This window comes from Osmerus eperlanus, chromosome 15, assembly GCF_963692335.1.
Source record: "Osmerus eperlanus chromosome 15, fOsmEpe2.1, whole genome shotgun sequence".
In the NCBI taxonomy this organism is placed as follows: domain Eukaryota; kingdom Metazoa; phylum Chordata; class Actinopteri; order Osmeriformes; family Osmeridae; genus Osmerus; species Osmerus eperlanus.
Genome location: NC_085032.1, coordinates 16,417,876 through 16,434,022, shown reverse-complemented (window position 1 = coordinate 16,434,022; position 16,147 = coordinate 16,417,876). Strand labels below are relative to the sequence as shown.

Genomic DNA, 16,147 nt, shown 5'->3' with positions numbered 1-16,147 from the left:
TTAAGAAAGTGTTCTGATTGGTGTTAGGTTAGTTAGAGACAGAGAGAAGAAGAGCTCAAGGCAAGGACAGTTAGCGGGGATCTAAGGAGGGCTGCTAGCTAACATGCTGTTCAAACCACAACACACAACTGCACCTGTGGCCAAGGTTCTTCCAGGTGAATTAATAAATCCGGATTATGATTGACTACTTCCTTAAATGCTCTTATGGGCAAAGCCTTCATGCTTCAATTAATGATGATTTTGCTGATCCCAAAACGCTATTATCAAATATATGAACTGTCACGATTATTATTTTCATTGACTTGATTAAAATGCACTGGGGAACACACTCGCCGATCAATTTTGAACGACTTATTTCCTATCACAGCAACAGAGAGAAATGGTCATATTTAAAGGCCTCTCCTAACGTCTCATGCTTCTGCTGGTCTGTGGCTGCTGTCCTGCAGTGTCCCAGCCAGGACACCCCCACACGGCCGCGTCCTGATAGCTGGTGTGCGGGGGTGTGGATGGCCATCGAAGCTAAAGCGCACTCCAGTACTTACTTTCCCTCCTCCAGGGACATGCTTCATATTGTCCTTGGAGCCCAAACGAGACGTTATATGGCTGAAGTCCAGTTTTTTGGAGACTATCTGAACCTACACAAATACAGCACAGCAGGAGAGAGCAGAGGGGGGGGGGGGTCACCACCAGGGGTTAAAGGTTAGAGGCAAAGAGGAGAGGACGGGAAAGGAAAGATGAAGGAGAAAGAGAGGGCAGGAGCTTGTAGAAGCCACTCAGGAGGTGTCCACATGCACGCATGCTAAAAACAGACACAACACAGCACCTTCCATCCACTGAATAAACTGAGGGTTAATAAAACCAAGGCAGTGGGGGTTAGACAGGGAGGTAACAAGCACCCATACAGTCCTGAAAAGACAGAATTAAGTAGTTTGTGGCATCATCTCAACATCCACACACACTCTACAGCTCAGACCCCCGACAGCCTCAGGAGTCCCCAGAGCTGCTCTGGTTAGGTGGAGGGCTGTATTCACAGGTTTAACAAGACATAACTCGACAGGCCGTAACTGAGAGCTGATTTCATAGGACCTGCTGTCTGGCTCAGGTCTGCAACAGGGAGCTAGCAGCAGTGTTGCCTGCAGCCTGGCTGGTTGGAAGCATTAGCTTGAAGGTTAGTCCATCCTAACGTTGCATTTACTACCTTTTCTATGAGCGTCATTGACCTTGTGGAAGCTCGTAATTTAGCTGACAATCCACTGACGTGCTTATGAATTGTCTTTTTGTTAAAGTGTAACTTAATAAAAAAAGTGACCAGGAATGAGAAACTGGAAATCATTTACGTGACATTTCTCATGACGCAGGACGATTTTGCTTCAAACAAATGTTTGTTTACCCTTGTACAGAAGTGAAAACTGTTAGAGACCTGAAGAAATCCAAACTGTTTCCTCAGAGACCAGTTCACCCTAAGTAGACTCTGGGAGCTCCAAGGTGCCGTCGAAGCTCCAGTATCTGGATCATGTGACAGTGTGTCATCTGGATCATGTGACAGTGTGTCATCTGGATCATGTGACAGTGTGTCATCTGGATCATGTGAACGCGTGTCATCTGGATCATGTGACAGTGTGTCATCTGGATCATGTGAAAGTGTGTGCACCAGATCCATGTTTGAGGTAACAAATGAACATGAAAGGGCAGACATCTGTATTGTCATGGAAAGGTCATGTATGCAATGGAAGACAGTGAAACAGAGAGAGGATGATGCATGGAGAGAGATGAGGGAAAGGAGACGAGAGAGAGAGAGAGAGAGAGAGAGAGAGAGAGAGAGAGAGAGAGAGAGAGAGAGAGAGAGAGAGAGAGAGAGAGAGAGAGAGAGAGATCATGAAGATAATGAGGGTGTCGGTGGGTGAACTCACTTTGCCCTGGCTGGTCTCCTTGGAGGAGGAGTCAGTCTTACCCAAAGCACCAGACACCTGGAGGAGACAAGCCCCACTAGATCAATATCACAGAGGGAGGAGGAGGAAGGGGAGGAGGAGAGAGGAGGGTAATGAGGTACACTAAACCATTTGGTACCCAGCAGCTTAATTAATTTGATCTTGATCAATCCCACAGCCCTTGTGGACACAGCCATGCAGCAGAGTGAATGTTCCCCCATGGGGCGGGTTCACCAGAGGGATCTCTCTACCAGGAGACGCAGCCAGCCACAGGGACGGGAGGAAGGGGGGAGTGACAGCAGGACGAATGGAGGGAGGCAGATGAAAAGATGTACACAACTTGGAGACAGATCAAATGGACGGCTGAAATGGGGGTGTTTAACTGTGAGGGCAGTGTGCAGGGCAGCGTTCCACAGGAGACTGAACAGGAACAGAAACTGACTAAGGTGCTGTGAGGGCAGTGTGCAGGGCAGCGTTCCACAGGAGACTGAACAGGAACAGAAACTGACTAAGGTGCTACTCAGGGAGTAAGAAGTGTGCTGTTAACCCATGTTTCTGTAAACATGGTTACCTACCTACCTAGCACCCAGCCTCTACCCCTCACCCTACCCCCACCTAGCACCCAGCCTCTACCCCTCACCCTACCCCCACCTAGCACCCAGCCCCTACCCCTCACCCTACCCCCACCTAGCACCCAGCCTCTACCCCTCACCCTACCCCCACCTAGCACCCAGCCCCTACCCCTCACCCTACCCCCACCTAGCACCCAGCCCCTACCCCTCACCCTACCCCCACCTAGCACCCAGCCCCTACCCCTCACCCTACCCCCACCTAGCACCCAGCCCCTACCCCTCACCCTACCCCCACCTAGCACCCAGCCTCTACCCCCACCTAGCACCCAGCCTCTACCCCCACCTAGCACCCAGCCTCTACCCCCACCTAGCACCCAGCCCCTACCCCTCACCCTACCCACCCCTCCCCCCACCTAGCAGCACTCTCCCCTGTCCTCACCCTACCCCTCCCCCACTCCCCACGGTTGTACCTTGCCCCCTCCAGGTTGGTGCTTCATGTTGTCGGTGGAGCCGATCTTGGAGCGGGCGTTGCGGACATCCGGGGCGGGGGCGGTGCTGGGCCGGGGGGCGGTGCCAGCGGTGGTGCTGGGCCGGGGGGCACGGGGCACCGGGGGCTTCCTGTCCGGCCCGGTGGCGGTGGAGGAGGCGGGCACGGCGGGCTTGGGGGCTGGGCGGGCACGGCTGGTGGGACCGGAGGGGCTGGAGGCCGTGGAGCTACGGGCGAGGCTGGGCCTGGGCCGGGCCGAGTCCACTGGAGGAGAGGAGGACAGGAGAGGAGGACAGGAGAGGAGGACAGGAGAGGAGGACAGGAGAGGAGGACAGGAGAGGAGGACAGGAGAGGAGGACAGGAGAGGAGGACAGGAGAGGAGGACAGGAGAGGAGGACAGGAGAGGAAGAGAGGTTGTTAATCCCCTGGGGGATGGTTCAAAGCTGAAGCCTGGCTCTGAAGCTGAAGCCTGGCTCTGAAGCTGAAGCCTGGCTCTGAATTTCTGAAGTAGCAGGGAGGGGATTGTGTGACTTCTGTAAGACATCCCGTTCCCTGGTAGCACAACAACAAAGCCTAACGTTTGCAGTTTCTCCTTGTGAGCTCGTGAACGTGGCATCAGAAACTCACTTCAGTTAAGCTCCCACTCCCCCCCAAGCCCGATCCCTGAGCTGAAAGACTCTGATCCCATCCTCGTCTCTGCGTGTGAATTGAAAGTGCTTTTCCCTGTCCTGTTATGCAATCCTATGAGAGAGACTGTGAGAGAGTGTGCTGTACTTCCACTCAGGATGACTACTTCCTGTCAACACTGGTGGATGCTGAGACACTAATCCACACTGTGCTGTGTCAAGGTTTTCAACTCTGCCTCTCCCTCTCTGCCTCTCCCTCCCTCTCTGCCTCTCCCTCCCTCTCTGCCTCTCCGCCTCTCCCTCTCTGCCTCTCCCTCTCCACAGCTTTGTCAAGGTGAGGCTTTGTTGCTGTGTTATTATTACTGGGATATTCTGGGAAATTGAGGAGAGAGATAGAGAGAGGGATGGAGAGAAGAGGGAGAGAGAGATAGAGAGAGGGATGGAGAGAAGAGAGGGATAGAGAGAGGGATGGAGAGAAGAGAGGGATAGAGAGAGATAGAGAGGAGAGAGAGGGATGGAGAGGGGAGATAGAGGGATGGAGAGAGAGATAGAGGGATGGAGAGAAGAGGGAGAGAGAGATAGAGAGAGGGATGGAGAGAAGAGAGAGGGATAGAGAGAGAGAGAGGGATGGAGAGGAGAGATAGAGGGATGGAGAGGAGAGATAGAGGGATGGAGAGGGCTCCAGTACCTGTTGTTGTCTTCAGGGTGCCAGGTTTGGTGTCCTCTCCTGGTTTGCTGTTGGTCTTTGTGGCTGATTGATACAGAACAACACTGGAATTACAGCTGTGAAGACTGCATCTGTAAACCTGTTTGATTACATATGTGTGTGTGTGATGGTGCATGGGGGTGTGTGTGAGGGCCTTGGGGCCTCGGGGCCTCCCTCAGGGCCTCACCCGGGGGCCGCTTGGCTGTGGCGCTGGAGGCCGTGCGAGAGGCCAGCGGAGCGCGAGTCAACGTAGCAGCTTTAGCGGTCGCCGTGGTGACGGTGCCGTTCTTGGTCGCCGTGGCGGTCCGAGAGGGAAGGGGGGCGATGCCAGACGGCCCTGAGGGGCGCTTCTCTGTGGGGGTCTGAGAGGGGGGGAGAGGTTAGAAGAGAGTGATACAGAGAAAGAAAAAGAGAGAGAGTGACATAGAGAGAGAGAGAGAGAGAGAGTGACATAGAGAGATAGAGAGATAGAGAGAGGAACACTTCACATCTGCAATGAAGTACTGAGAGTGCATGTAAGCAGATCAAATGTAATACTAAATCAAGTCATCCTTTAGATGGTTATCATGTAGGATTCCTGCTGCTGGGTCTTTTAGTACAACATTCAGAGTCCAGTGTTCCTATCCAGAGCATTCACATCATGCACTGCTCTATATAGGCAACTCTGCACGCGCAATAAGTGACTCACCCAAAGCCCAAAGGGCCTTATTTAGATGAAGGAAATGTTTAATTTACCAGCTAACTGCACTTTCTGCAGTTAAAGAGGCCACCAGTAGAGGGCGATAGAGAGTGGACAATCCTGACCGCATGCTACTGTACAGCATGTTGCTTACAGGGTGATCTCACAGTACTTAAACACACACACAACTGTGCCTGGGCTCAGGGACGAGAGAAGAAGAGGTGTTTATGAGGTCAGATGTGGGTGTCTGTGCTGCTCCCTCCTCAACTGAACAGAGGGCAGCTGAGGTAGAGAGGTAGAGAGGCAGAGAGGTAGAGAGGCAGACAGGTAGAGGCAGAGAGGTAAAGGCAGAGAGGTAGAGAGGCAGAGAGATAGACAGGTAGAGAGGCAGAGAGGTAGAGGCAGAGAGGCAGAGATGTAGAGGCAGAGAGGTAAAGGCAGAGAGGTAGAGAGGCAGAGAGGTAGAGAGGTAGACAGGTAGAGGCAGAGAGGTAAAGGCAGAGAGGTAGAGAGGCAGAGAGATAGACAGGTAGAGAGGCAGAGAGGTAGAGGCAGAGAGGCAGAGATGTAGAGGCAGAGAGGTAAAGGCAGAGAGGTAGAGAGGCAGAGAGGTAGAGAGGCAGAGGCAGAGAGATAGAGAGGCAGAGAAGTAGAGAGGTAGATAGGTAGAGAGGCAGAGAGGAAGCCAGCTCTGGTTTCCAGGTGTGCCACTTCCTGTGTGAGGGACAGCTGGCATAGAGGGGGCAGAGAGGGACCATCAATGGAGGGGTTAGATACCCCCTAAGGGGGTGTCGGGACCCTCTAAGTCCCGCTAAAAGGGGGTGTAACTCACCTTGGGTTTAACGTCCCGGGGTGCCAGGGTGGCGGAAGGGGGGCGGCTCCCTGCGGTGGAGGTTTTTTTGGTGCCAGGGGGCGGGGCAGACGCCTTGGGGGCGGGCATTTTTTTTACGAGGGCAGCGGAGGTGGAGGAGGGGGCGGGGCGCTTGGGGGCGGTCGTTGTGGCAACTGTCGCCGAGCTCGGCCGGGGCTTGGCTGCGGCGGCGCTTGGTTTAGTTGTCCCGGCAACAGTCTGCGAGATGAAATGGGAAGCGCACCAGACACACGGACAGCAAAAGAAAAGAGGGAAAAACGAGTAATTAAAAATTAAAAAATTAAATCAAACAAACAATGGAGAACACCATGGTAACAGATGGAGAACACATGATAACAGCAGGTGAAGGAAGCAGAAAAAGCAGCACTTATCGTAAATGATAAAATGACAATTAGTTATTATATCAGGTTAATCAGCACTGGAACGATGCTGATATTGCTCTGATGTTACAGATGAGTGAATCGCAGCAGTACCGTAGTATTTCCATACAGGCAGCAGCAAACACCAGCATGAATGATGATCTATCCTACAGCAACACTAGGATACGCCCGTACTCATGTACCCTTCATGTGTTCCCACTAACACGGGTGTAGGAGAGAGCGCTCCCCTGGCCTGACCTACCTTGGGCTTCTTGTCTGGGCTGGGCGGGTCCTTGCTCAGTGCAGCACTGCTCCCATTGGTTGAGGGCTTACTAGACGTCTTTTTTGCCTTCTCAACGCCGTCAGCTTTAGCTGTCTTCTCTTTCTTCTCAGCACTCGTCTTGTCCTCCGCTTTCTCAACCTTCACCTGCTGGTCCACCTCTGGTTTCTTGTCTTTCAGATCCTTCTCAACCTTCACCTGCTGGTCCACCTCTGGTTTCTTGTCTTTCAGATCCTTCTCAACCTTCACCTGCTGGTCCACCTCTGGTTTCTTGTCTTTCAGATCCTTCTCAACCTTCACCTGCTGGTCCACCTCTGGTTTCTTGTCTTTCAGATCCTTCTCAACCTTCACTTGCTGGTCCACCTCTGGTTTCTTGTCTTTGAGATCCTTCTCAACCTTCACCTGCTGGTCCACCTCTGGTTTCTTGTCTTTCAGATCCTTCTCAACCTTCACTTGCTGGTCCACCTCTGGTTTCTTGTCTTTGAGATCCTTCTCAACCTTGTCAGGCTCCCGTTTCTTGTCTTCTCCTGCAGTTCCCACGACAACCTTCTTCTCCTCCTCAGGCTGTGTCTTCCTCGGGTCGGACGCGTCCGACTTGAAGGCTGTTTCAGGTTTCCCCGGAGCCTCCTCGACCCTGACAGAACTTTGTACTTTCTCCATTTGATCTACTACCTGCTCTACGTTTCTCTCTTCATTGTCCTTCTTCTCTTCCTTGTCCATCTTCTGATCTTTATCCATCTTTTTGATTTTCTCTGCCATGTCAATTTTTTCTATCAGGTCAACGTTCTGCACCACACCAGACTTCTCTGTTACTAGCACCTTCTCAGTATTGTGCATCCTCTCCTCCTCCTTCTTCTCCGTAGCATGTGTTTTCTCTCCCATCGCAGAGTCAAACTTCACCGTGACGCCCTTGGTCTCCACCTGGTCCAGATTCTCAAACATGTCAAACGTGTCTATCTTCTCTTCCTTCTCAGGCTTGTCCATCTTCTCTGATTTGATGACTGTTACAAACACAAAATAAGAAAGAAACAATTGAATTTCCATTCCTCGTCTAAAACATCTTAATGCTGTGTTCACACCGAAGGTGAATCGAATTCGCACGACGATTTACGTGTAAAGTCAAGTCTATCGCATCTTTCGTTGAAAATGTTCAAGTTTATCAATGTTGAGATGTCAGTGACGTTTTGGAAGAAATGGAGGGCAGCAGTATTGGAGCCGTCTGTGGGCGTCCTCTGCCATACGACACTACTTCGTATTCGTTTATTGAAGTCATTTCGAACATGGTTGATGCCGAAAAAAACGGTTGGTCTCCTAGCGATTCGCGCGAATAAACACAAATGAACGCAAAGCGAAAATTTGCTACATTCGCGTGAAAGACTCGCTTCGCTTTCAGTGTGAACAAACCATTAGCCTGGGGGAGATTGTGTATAAATGATAGGCTACATTAATTAAATGACTGAACTGAATTAATTAGCTGAGTTTAGATCTTAGTTATAGACAGACATTGTATAAGGATCATGATTCCAGTAAGGTCATTTGAAGTGATTTTCCATCGTTCACTCAATATGTCGTATTCAAGTCACTGAAACGGTCTGGTCTAAATGTCACTCCTGTTCATCACCCCCTGCACCATGTGACACCGTCATGGGCATCCGGCAAATTGAATTGATGGATTGAGAATTGTGGCAGGATGAGAAAGGTAAAAGGAAGATAGTGGCCTGGTCCCCAGGAAACACAATCAATAGTCGTCGTTATAGGTCGTGTGTGCGGCTGATTAAGGGCGGCTGTCATGGTAACCCTGTTCTAAATAACTGAGTCATTTTTTAACACATCACAACACTCGTCTGTGATAGAGAATGTAGGAGACAGAAAGCACAGTGCATGTTGGGATGCAGTACATACAGACATGCTGTCTCTCGTGTCCTCACAACACCTACAAGTCAACCGTCCAGCCTATGGATTATGTAAAGACAAATCCCTAAAGAAGATTATGGACAGAGGATTTCAGTGGGTTGACAATTTCCCCTCTATCAAACATCCACATGATGTGACCTCAAGAGAACTGTGGTGATGACCTCGAGGTGAGAGGTGACATGGACCATGTCTTCCTATGTCGTAGCGTGGAGGGCCAGCAGGCAAACACAGATGACCAGGGACAGGGCAAGAACAAAGACCAGACCAGAGACCAGACACCAGAGACCAAACACCAGAGACCAGACCAGAGCAGAGACCAGACCAAACACCAGAGACCAGACCAGACCAGAGACCAGACCAAACACCAGAGACCAGACCAGAGACCAGAGACCAGACCAAACACCAGAGACAAGACCAAACACCAGAGACCAGATGGTCAAGGCGGTGAGGGTAGGGTCAGTGTGAGTGTTCAGGCTCTGGGTCAAGGCGGTGAGGGTAGGGTTAGGGTGAGTGTTCAGCTTCTCTCCTGCAGTCCTGCTGTCTGATCCACTCTCACAGCAGGACACTGGTAACCTTGGTAACCACACGAGAGGCTCAGTGACAGTGGAACAATGCCTGGAGAGGCAGAGTCACTATAGAGGCAGAGTAACACACTATAGAGACAGTCACACTATAGAGGTAGAGTAAACACTATAGCAATGTCTTAGCAATGGAAAAACACTGAGTCTTAGCAATATTATTCTGAATGAACACAAATGTGAAAATGACAGGTAGCATTTGTTTACCAGCGAGTTCTTTTGTCTCTCTGCACTACTGCCCTCTCCTCCCTTCCAAATGATAATTCTCTCCTGAGACAGAGCTGGAGGGATGGAGCAATAGAGGGATGGAGAGATAGAGAGATGGTATACTGGAGTAATAAAGATATGGAACGGTGTATGGACATGAGACAGATAAATATAGCTGAAACAGAGATGATGTTTTGCTTCTCTATATTCAGCTTTTCCCTCAGCCGCTGGGCAACAGACCCAGGGAACAGGAGTTCAGACCCAGGGAACAGGAGTTCAGACCCAGGGACCAGACCCAGGGACCAGACCCAGGGACCAGGAGTTCAGACCCAGGGACCAGACCCAGGGAACAGGAGTTCAGACCCAGGGACCAGACCCAGGGACCAGGAGTTCAGACCCAGGGAACAGGAGTTCAGACCCAGGGACCAGACCCAGGGACCAGACCCAGGGAACAGACCCAGGGAACAGGAGTTCAGACCCAGGGAACAGGAGTTCAGACCCAGGGACCAGACCCAGGGACCAGGAGTTCAGACCCAGGGAACAGGAGTTCAGACCCAGGGACCAGACCCAGGGACCAGGAGTTCAGACCCAGGGAACAGGAGTTTATGAATGTGCTTCCACGCCAACTCAATGCCTGTCCATGTTCTTGTCCATCTAAAGCAGTGTTACTCAACATCACAAACCTTCTGGCTCACACACACACACACACACACACACACACACACACACACACACACACACACACAAGCTGCCAACCCTTTAATACTAAAGATATTTGTCAAGAAAATGAAATGGAGATAGAGAGAAGAATGCGGTAATAAAACTAAAGAGGGAGAGAGAGAGGGAGAGAGAGAGAAGCAAACAGCGATCATTAAAACCAGTGTCCAGTCCTCTGACCCTGTATGCCTGCAGGACTGACAGAAGCCAGCCATCTTGGCTCTGCCTCCACACCGCCGCTACACTAACGAGCAGCACAGAGACAGAGGAGAGGGAGAAAGGGATGAAGAAAGAGAAGAGAAATAATGAGAAGGGGAAAGAGAGAGAGAGGGAGAGAGAAAATGAGAGAAACAGAGTGAATGAAAAAGAGAGGGAGAGAGAGAGAAAGAGAGGGTGCGTTGTGTTGACATGACCCACAATCCTTCTGTGATGCCCTGCTCCACACCTCCACATGCTATGCTCAACATCACACACATTAACATGTAGCGATGCCTTACCGTTTACACACACACACACACACACAGACACACACACCACACCCTAGATTCATTGTACATGGTGTTCCACTGTATCGCTCTCTGAAGACAGGACTATATATGACACCTGTAGAAGCACACACCCTCCCTCTGAACGGGTTACCTTATACCCTCTCTTTTCTCTCTTCGCACCCCTACTCCCCAAATCTATCCTCCTGCCCTCCATATTTCTCCTCCTCCATCCCTCCCTTCCTCCTCCTCCTCTCTCAGCTTGACTGGAACTCACACCGATAGAGAGACCGGCTGTGATTCAGGAAGAGGCGAATGTTTCCTCTGTCCACCCACACACACAGTCAGGCCGCCCGTGTTCATGCCAGCGTCTGGGCCCCGCTGACAGAGCCCTCACCTACCCTCAGACCCCAGGAAGGGCTCGGAGCTGAAGGCTGAGTTGGAGTCTGACTCCATGCCGAGGCTGCTGGTCATAACGTTGAAGTCCTGAGGGCTGGCTCCGCCCCCTGGCTCCACCCCACTGCCCTCCACGATGCCCTCTAGTGGAGAGGAGGGGAAGCTGTCGCCACAGGCCCTGAGCGGGGCCAGGCTGAGGCGCGTGTCCGGGGGGTCCTGGCGCAGGTCGGAGCAGGTGGGTCCGGAGGCAGACAGAGGTGGTGTGGAGGGCTGGTCGTCGGCCACCGTCAGCGAGCGCTTCATGGCGGCGTGGGGGGGGCGGCGAGGGGCGGGGCCGGGCGGGGGAGACTCGTCCAGACCCCCTTCTGGGTAGGTGTCCGGCAGCTCCAGGCTGGAGGGCACGGAGAGGTGGGAACACTCCGACATGGCCCGCCGCATGGCCTTCCTCTGGAGCTCCGCGCGGCCCATGAAACACGACCGCATTTCCACCTGCTCCTCCTCCTCTTCCTCCTCCTCGCTGGCCTCCGACGAGCCCTCGGCAAGCTGCCTTCCCTCCAGCCCTGCCCCTCCGTCGCTCCTCTCCAGGTAGCTGTCGTTCACCACCCCGATGACACAGTAGTTCGGGGGCGTTGGGACGGCGCTGGGGAGGTGGGGCTGGGGGAGAGAGGGGCTCCAGGCTCCAGACCCGACAGGGAGGGGCTGGAGGGGGCCGGAAGGGGGCTCCGCGCGGAGGGCTGGGGCCCCAGGAGTAGGGCCTGGCAGGCGGGGGCTGCCCCCCAGGGCTAAGGGGGGTGGACCCGGAGAGGCGGGGGAGGGCGAGGAGGATGGGGGGCTGTCCGGACTCTCCCCAGTGCTCCCCATGGAGCAACTGGCAGGAATGCCCCCCCGGCCCGGTACCTTCAGCTCTGCAGCCACGGCGCCCCCCCCTGGGGGCTCGAAGAAACACAGCTTGTCCTCATCGGTGAGTCCGGCCGGCCCCCGGGCAGGACCCAGGGCCCCCTGCTGCCAGTCCCAGCTCTGGGGGGCAGAGGACGGGGAGAGAGCAGGCACCTTGCACAGCTCGCTGTACTCCGAGAACGGAGAGCCAGGCGGCTGGTTGGAGAGCGAAGACATGCTTTCTCTCCTTCTCTCTCTCTCTCCTTCTCTCTCTCTCTGTTGTCTCTCTTCCTCGGTCCTGCTGGGTGACGGTCTCCCCGGGGGTTGGAGTCTCTCCGTCTGAGTGTGTGTGTGTGTTCTGTCTGGAGCAGGTGGGCTCGGTCTTGCAGGTGACAGAGTGAGCGTGTGTGTGTTCTCCGTGTGAGCTCCTCCACTGTAGACAGACCGAGAGGCACTGAGAATGAACTACATGTGCCGCTCTTTCTGTCTCGCTCCCTCACAGCCTTTTGCAAAGCTCCTGGTCATGTGACTCCAGTGTAGCTGTTGATTCGCCGCTGCATTTGATCTGCTCCTCCCCCCACAGTGGGGAGAGCTCTCCTCCCTCCCCTTCATTTTCCTCTTTTCACATTATTCCTCACTACCCCCTCTCTCTCCCCCTCTCTCTCTCCCTCTCAGACTCGTATCCAGGAACCCTCAGGAGGGTTTTATGGGGGCAGTTGCTTCAGGCGTTCATGTTCAACACGTTTCAGTCAACAAAAGACAAAGTGGCCATCTACACCATCTTTATTTGATCTATTCTTCCATCAATCTCATTTCACTCCCTCTCTCCATCCTGTGTGTGTGTGTGTGTGTGTGTGCGTGTGTGCATGAAAGAGAGATTTAGACAGAGAAAGAAAGACAGATAGAAAGAAGTAAAGAGAGGGAAAGATAGAGGGAGAGAGAGAGAAACCAATAAAGAGATATTTAGACAGCATGTGGTAGGCATGTTTGACACATGTGTAGATAACACAGTGTCTAGTCACCAAGCCAAGAAGAGGGGGAGGGGAGGATGGAGACCGAGAGGAGGAGATGGAGAGAAGAGGAAAAGGAGGAGGAGGAGGTGGAGAGGAGAAGGAGAGGAGGAGGAGAGGAGGAGAGCTGGAGAGTGAGAGACAGAGGGATGACAGACGGAGCTCTGGTGTTGTTGCCTGTCAGGCCCAAGCTCATCACACAGGGGGAGGAGCCTGGCACTCAGGGGGAGGAGCCTGGCACTCAGGGGGAGGAGCCTGGCACTCAGGGGGAGGAGCCTGGCACTCAGGGGGAGGAGCCTGGCACTCAGGGGGAGGAGCCTGGCACACAGGGGGAGGAGCCTGGCGCACAGACGTTAGAGACAGCTTGTAGAGGCAGACGATAGAGGCAGCATGTAGAGGCAGACTTTAGTCTCTGTCACATCACCACTTCCTAAAAGCACTGACGCCACAATCCTGTGGAGACAAACTCACACAACACCCTGCTAGTAATGACCTGTCTGTCCTGACTGGCAGGACACACACACGTTATTTTTTATATTATCCCCGTGTGGCAGTGACAACATGTCTAATAACCCATATGAGCCACAAGGGGAACAACATTAGTTGTGCCAACTCAAAAAGTACAACACTGACACAACAACCCCCCCCCCCACACACACACACACACACACACACACACACACACACACACACACGCACACACACACACACACACACAACAACAACTCACACAACAACCCCCACACAGAGACACAACAATACTAACAGACAGACTGGGAGATGTTACAACTGAACTGGAGACATCTTGAAGGTTGAGAGATTAAATACAAAAGAATACCTGAAGGAAAGGAGTGGTTTTCTTTCTCATATTCAGTTCTCAGACGGAGAGAAAGAGGTAAAGAATACGGAGAAGATGAAATCTAACTGAAGAAACAGGTAGAGAAAGAGATGCATAGTGAGAGATACTGGTAGAGAAACAGGTGTACAGTGAGCTATACTGGAGAGTGATAGAGTGGATGATAGAGAGAGAGAGATGGATGGATTGGATGAGAGAATGAAAGAGAGGAGATAGAATCTATTTTTAGCTCATCACCCCCCACCTCCCCTTCTCCCTCCTTCAACCCCCTCCCCCCCCCAACCCCAAGCCCCCCCTCCCAAACCATTGTGTTTGTATTAGCCCCTCTTCCTAACCCAAGTCTCCAAAGCAACTGCCTGCCATTTCCATGGCAACAGGATCCTTGTCACGGCGACTGCTACAAGATAGGAAAGCATGTGGATGGAGGGGGGTTGTCTCGGCAACACGGGCAGCCAGAGTAAGAAACAAGTGAGGAGAGGGGGGGGGGAGGGGGGGGCAGTGGGAGGGGGAGGGGTGGGAGGAGAGGAGGGGAGACAATAGCAATTAGATGAGAGAAAGGTAAAAATGGGAGGGAAAGAGAGAAAGAGAGGGAGAGACAGAGACAGAGAGAGATAGGAAGAGAGAGAGAGGAAGAGAGAGAAAGACATTGAGAGACCGAGAGACAGAGAAGAAGGAGGGAGAGACAGAGAGAGGGAGAGAGAAATATAGGGAGAGAGAGAAGCAAGTGCAGGCATGATAGTGATTTTCCCTCAGTAAGGAACAAAGAGAGAAAGCGTTTCCTCATAGTCGATCCTATAATTCAATTACTCCACGTCGGGAGTCCACTGTCTGCCAACAGCTGATGAGTCTAGCTCCTAGCCTCTAGCTCCTAGCCTCTAGCTCCTAGCCTCTAGCCCCTAGCCTCTAGCCCCTAGCCCCTAGCCTCTAGCCCCTAGTCTCTAGCTCCTAGCCTCTAGCTCCTAGCCTCTAGCTCCTAGCCTCTAGCTCCTAGCCTCTAGCTCCTAGCCTCAAGCTCCTAGCCTCTAGCTCCTAGCCTCTAGCCCCTAGCCTCTAGCTCCTAACCTCTAGCTCTTAGCCTCTAGACACTAGCCTCTAGCCCTTAGCTCCTAGCCTCTAGCTCCTAGCCTCTAGCCCCTAGCCTCTAGCTCCTCGTGCTAATCCCTAGTGACGGCATGATGTACCTGCCAACCCCAGACAGACACTTAAGAGCTGCTCTTTTAGAGGGGAGGGGGGGGTCTGCATGCTCTGCTTGAATAAAACTAAATACTCTAGAATACAAGTGTTGACTGTTCTTCTCTGCGTTCGGTGAGAGGTGAACAGTTTATTATAAGTTCTGTCTTATTAAGCGTTTATCTAAAGCGACGTATGGAGTCTCTCTCTCCCCTCTCCTTTCTCTCTCTCCCCTCTCCTTTCTCTCTCTCTCCCCTCTCCTTTCTCTCTCTCTCCCCTCTCCTTTCTCTCTCTCCCCTCTCCTTTCTCTCTCTCTCCCCTCTCCTTTCTCTCTCTCTCCCCTCTCCTTTCTCTCTCTCCCCTCTCCTTTCTCTCTCTCCCCTCTCCTTTCTCTCTCTCCCCTCTCCTTTCTCTCTCTCCCCTCTCCTTTCTCTCTCTCCCCTCTCCTTTCTCTCTCTCCCCTCTCCTTTCTCTCTCTCCCCTCTCCTTTCTCTCTCTCCCCTCTCCTTTCTCTCTCTCCCCTCTCCTTTCTCTCTCTCCCCTCTCCTTTCTCTCTCTCTCCCTGGACAGGACCGTTGTGTCTGAGATGTTTTGATCTCCCATCCTGTAGGTACAGGAAGTTAGCTGCACCCATCCTGTAGGTACAGGAAGTTAGCTGCACCCATCCTGTAGGTACAGGAAGTTAGCTGCACCCATCCTGTAGGTACAGGAAGTTAGCTGCACCCATCCTGTAGGTACAGGAAGTTAGCTGCTCCTATCCTGTAGGTACAGGAAGTTAGCTGCACCCATCCTGTAGGTACAGGAAGTTAGCTGCTCCTATCCTGTAGGTACAGGAAGTTAGCTGCACCCATCCTGTAGGTACAGGAAGTTAGCTGCTCCTATCCTGTAGGTACAGGAAGTTAGCTGCACCCATCCTGTAGGTGCAGGAAAATAGTGTGGGGTTGGTCATAGCACCTGGAAAGACTGGTGTTTGGTCAAAGTGTTTTCTGTTCCTCCGGGCATTTGAGAGAAGAGCTCCTTAATGAGCCCTGGGCAGTAATCATCATGATCATACTCTGCATAATTAAGACACTGATACACTGGTGGTGTGTGTGTCAGGGCATGTGTGTGAGTGTTTGAAGACTTGTCTTCAAGTATGCACCCTCTTTCTGATTTGCCGTTTTTAGAATGTGATAAAAGCATCTGAAAAACACTTAGCAGTCTGACTGAGGATGTTATGTGTTCACATCCGGATCTTTTGTTTCTGAACACAAGGAACACTTAAGAGTGCACTGCTGTCTGCTAAGCATCTGGCCTAGTCCCCATGGCAACATAAACTGCCTCCTTAGTCGCCATAGCAACCAGCCAGGCCCCGCCCCCTGGGGCTGATGTACCGGCCAACCAGAGGGAGACAGGGAGAGCGAGAGGTGTGGAGAACCACTGACCTCTCC

General features: G+C 52.5%; 1 protein-coding gene across 9 annotated transcripts in view; it reads right to left on the bottom strand.

Moving 5' to 3' along the window:
• Positions 1-16,147, bottom strand: part of LOC134034705 (microtubule-associated protein 4) — a 47,439-nt gene that overhangs the window by 2,558 nt on the left and 28,734 nt on the right. For 5 of the 9 annotated variants that reach the window (XM_062479247.1, XM_062479244.1, XM_062479248.1 and 2 more), the window contains 7 exons: positions 6,491-7,509; positions 5,831-6,067; positions 4,507-4,681; positions 4,302-4,364; positions 2,971-3,251; positions 1,911-1,967; positions 543-635 (listed from right to left, as the gene is read on the bottom strand). In XM_062479247.1, the coding sequence (XP_062335231.1) occupies positions 543-635; positions 1,911-1,967; positions 2,971-3,251; positions 4,302-4,364; positions 4,507-4,681; positions 5,831-6,067; positions 6,491-7,509 (1,925 nt within the window). The remainder of the gene's footprint in view (positions 1-542; positions 636-1,910; positions 1,968-2,970; positions 3,252-4,301; positions 4,365-4,506; positions 4,682-5,830; positions 6,068-6,490; positions 7,510-16,147) is intronic. The other 4 variants (XM_062479250.1, XM_062479253.1, XM_062479251.1 and 1 more) reach the window with 4 other exon arrangements.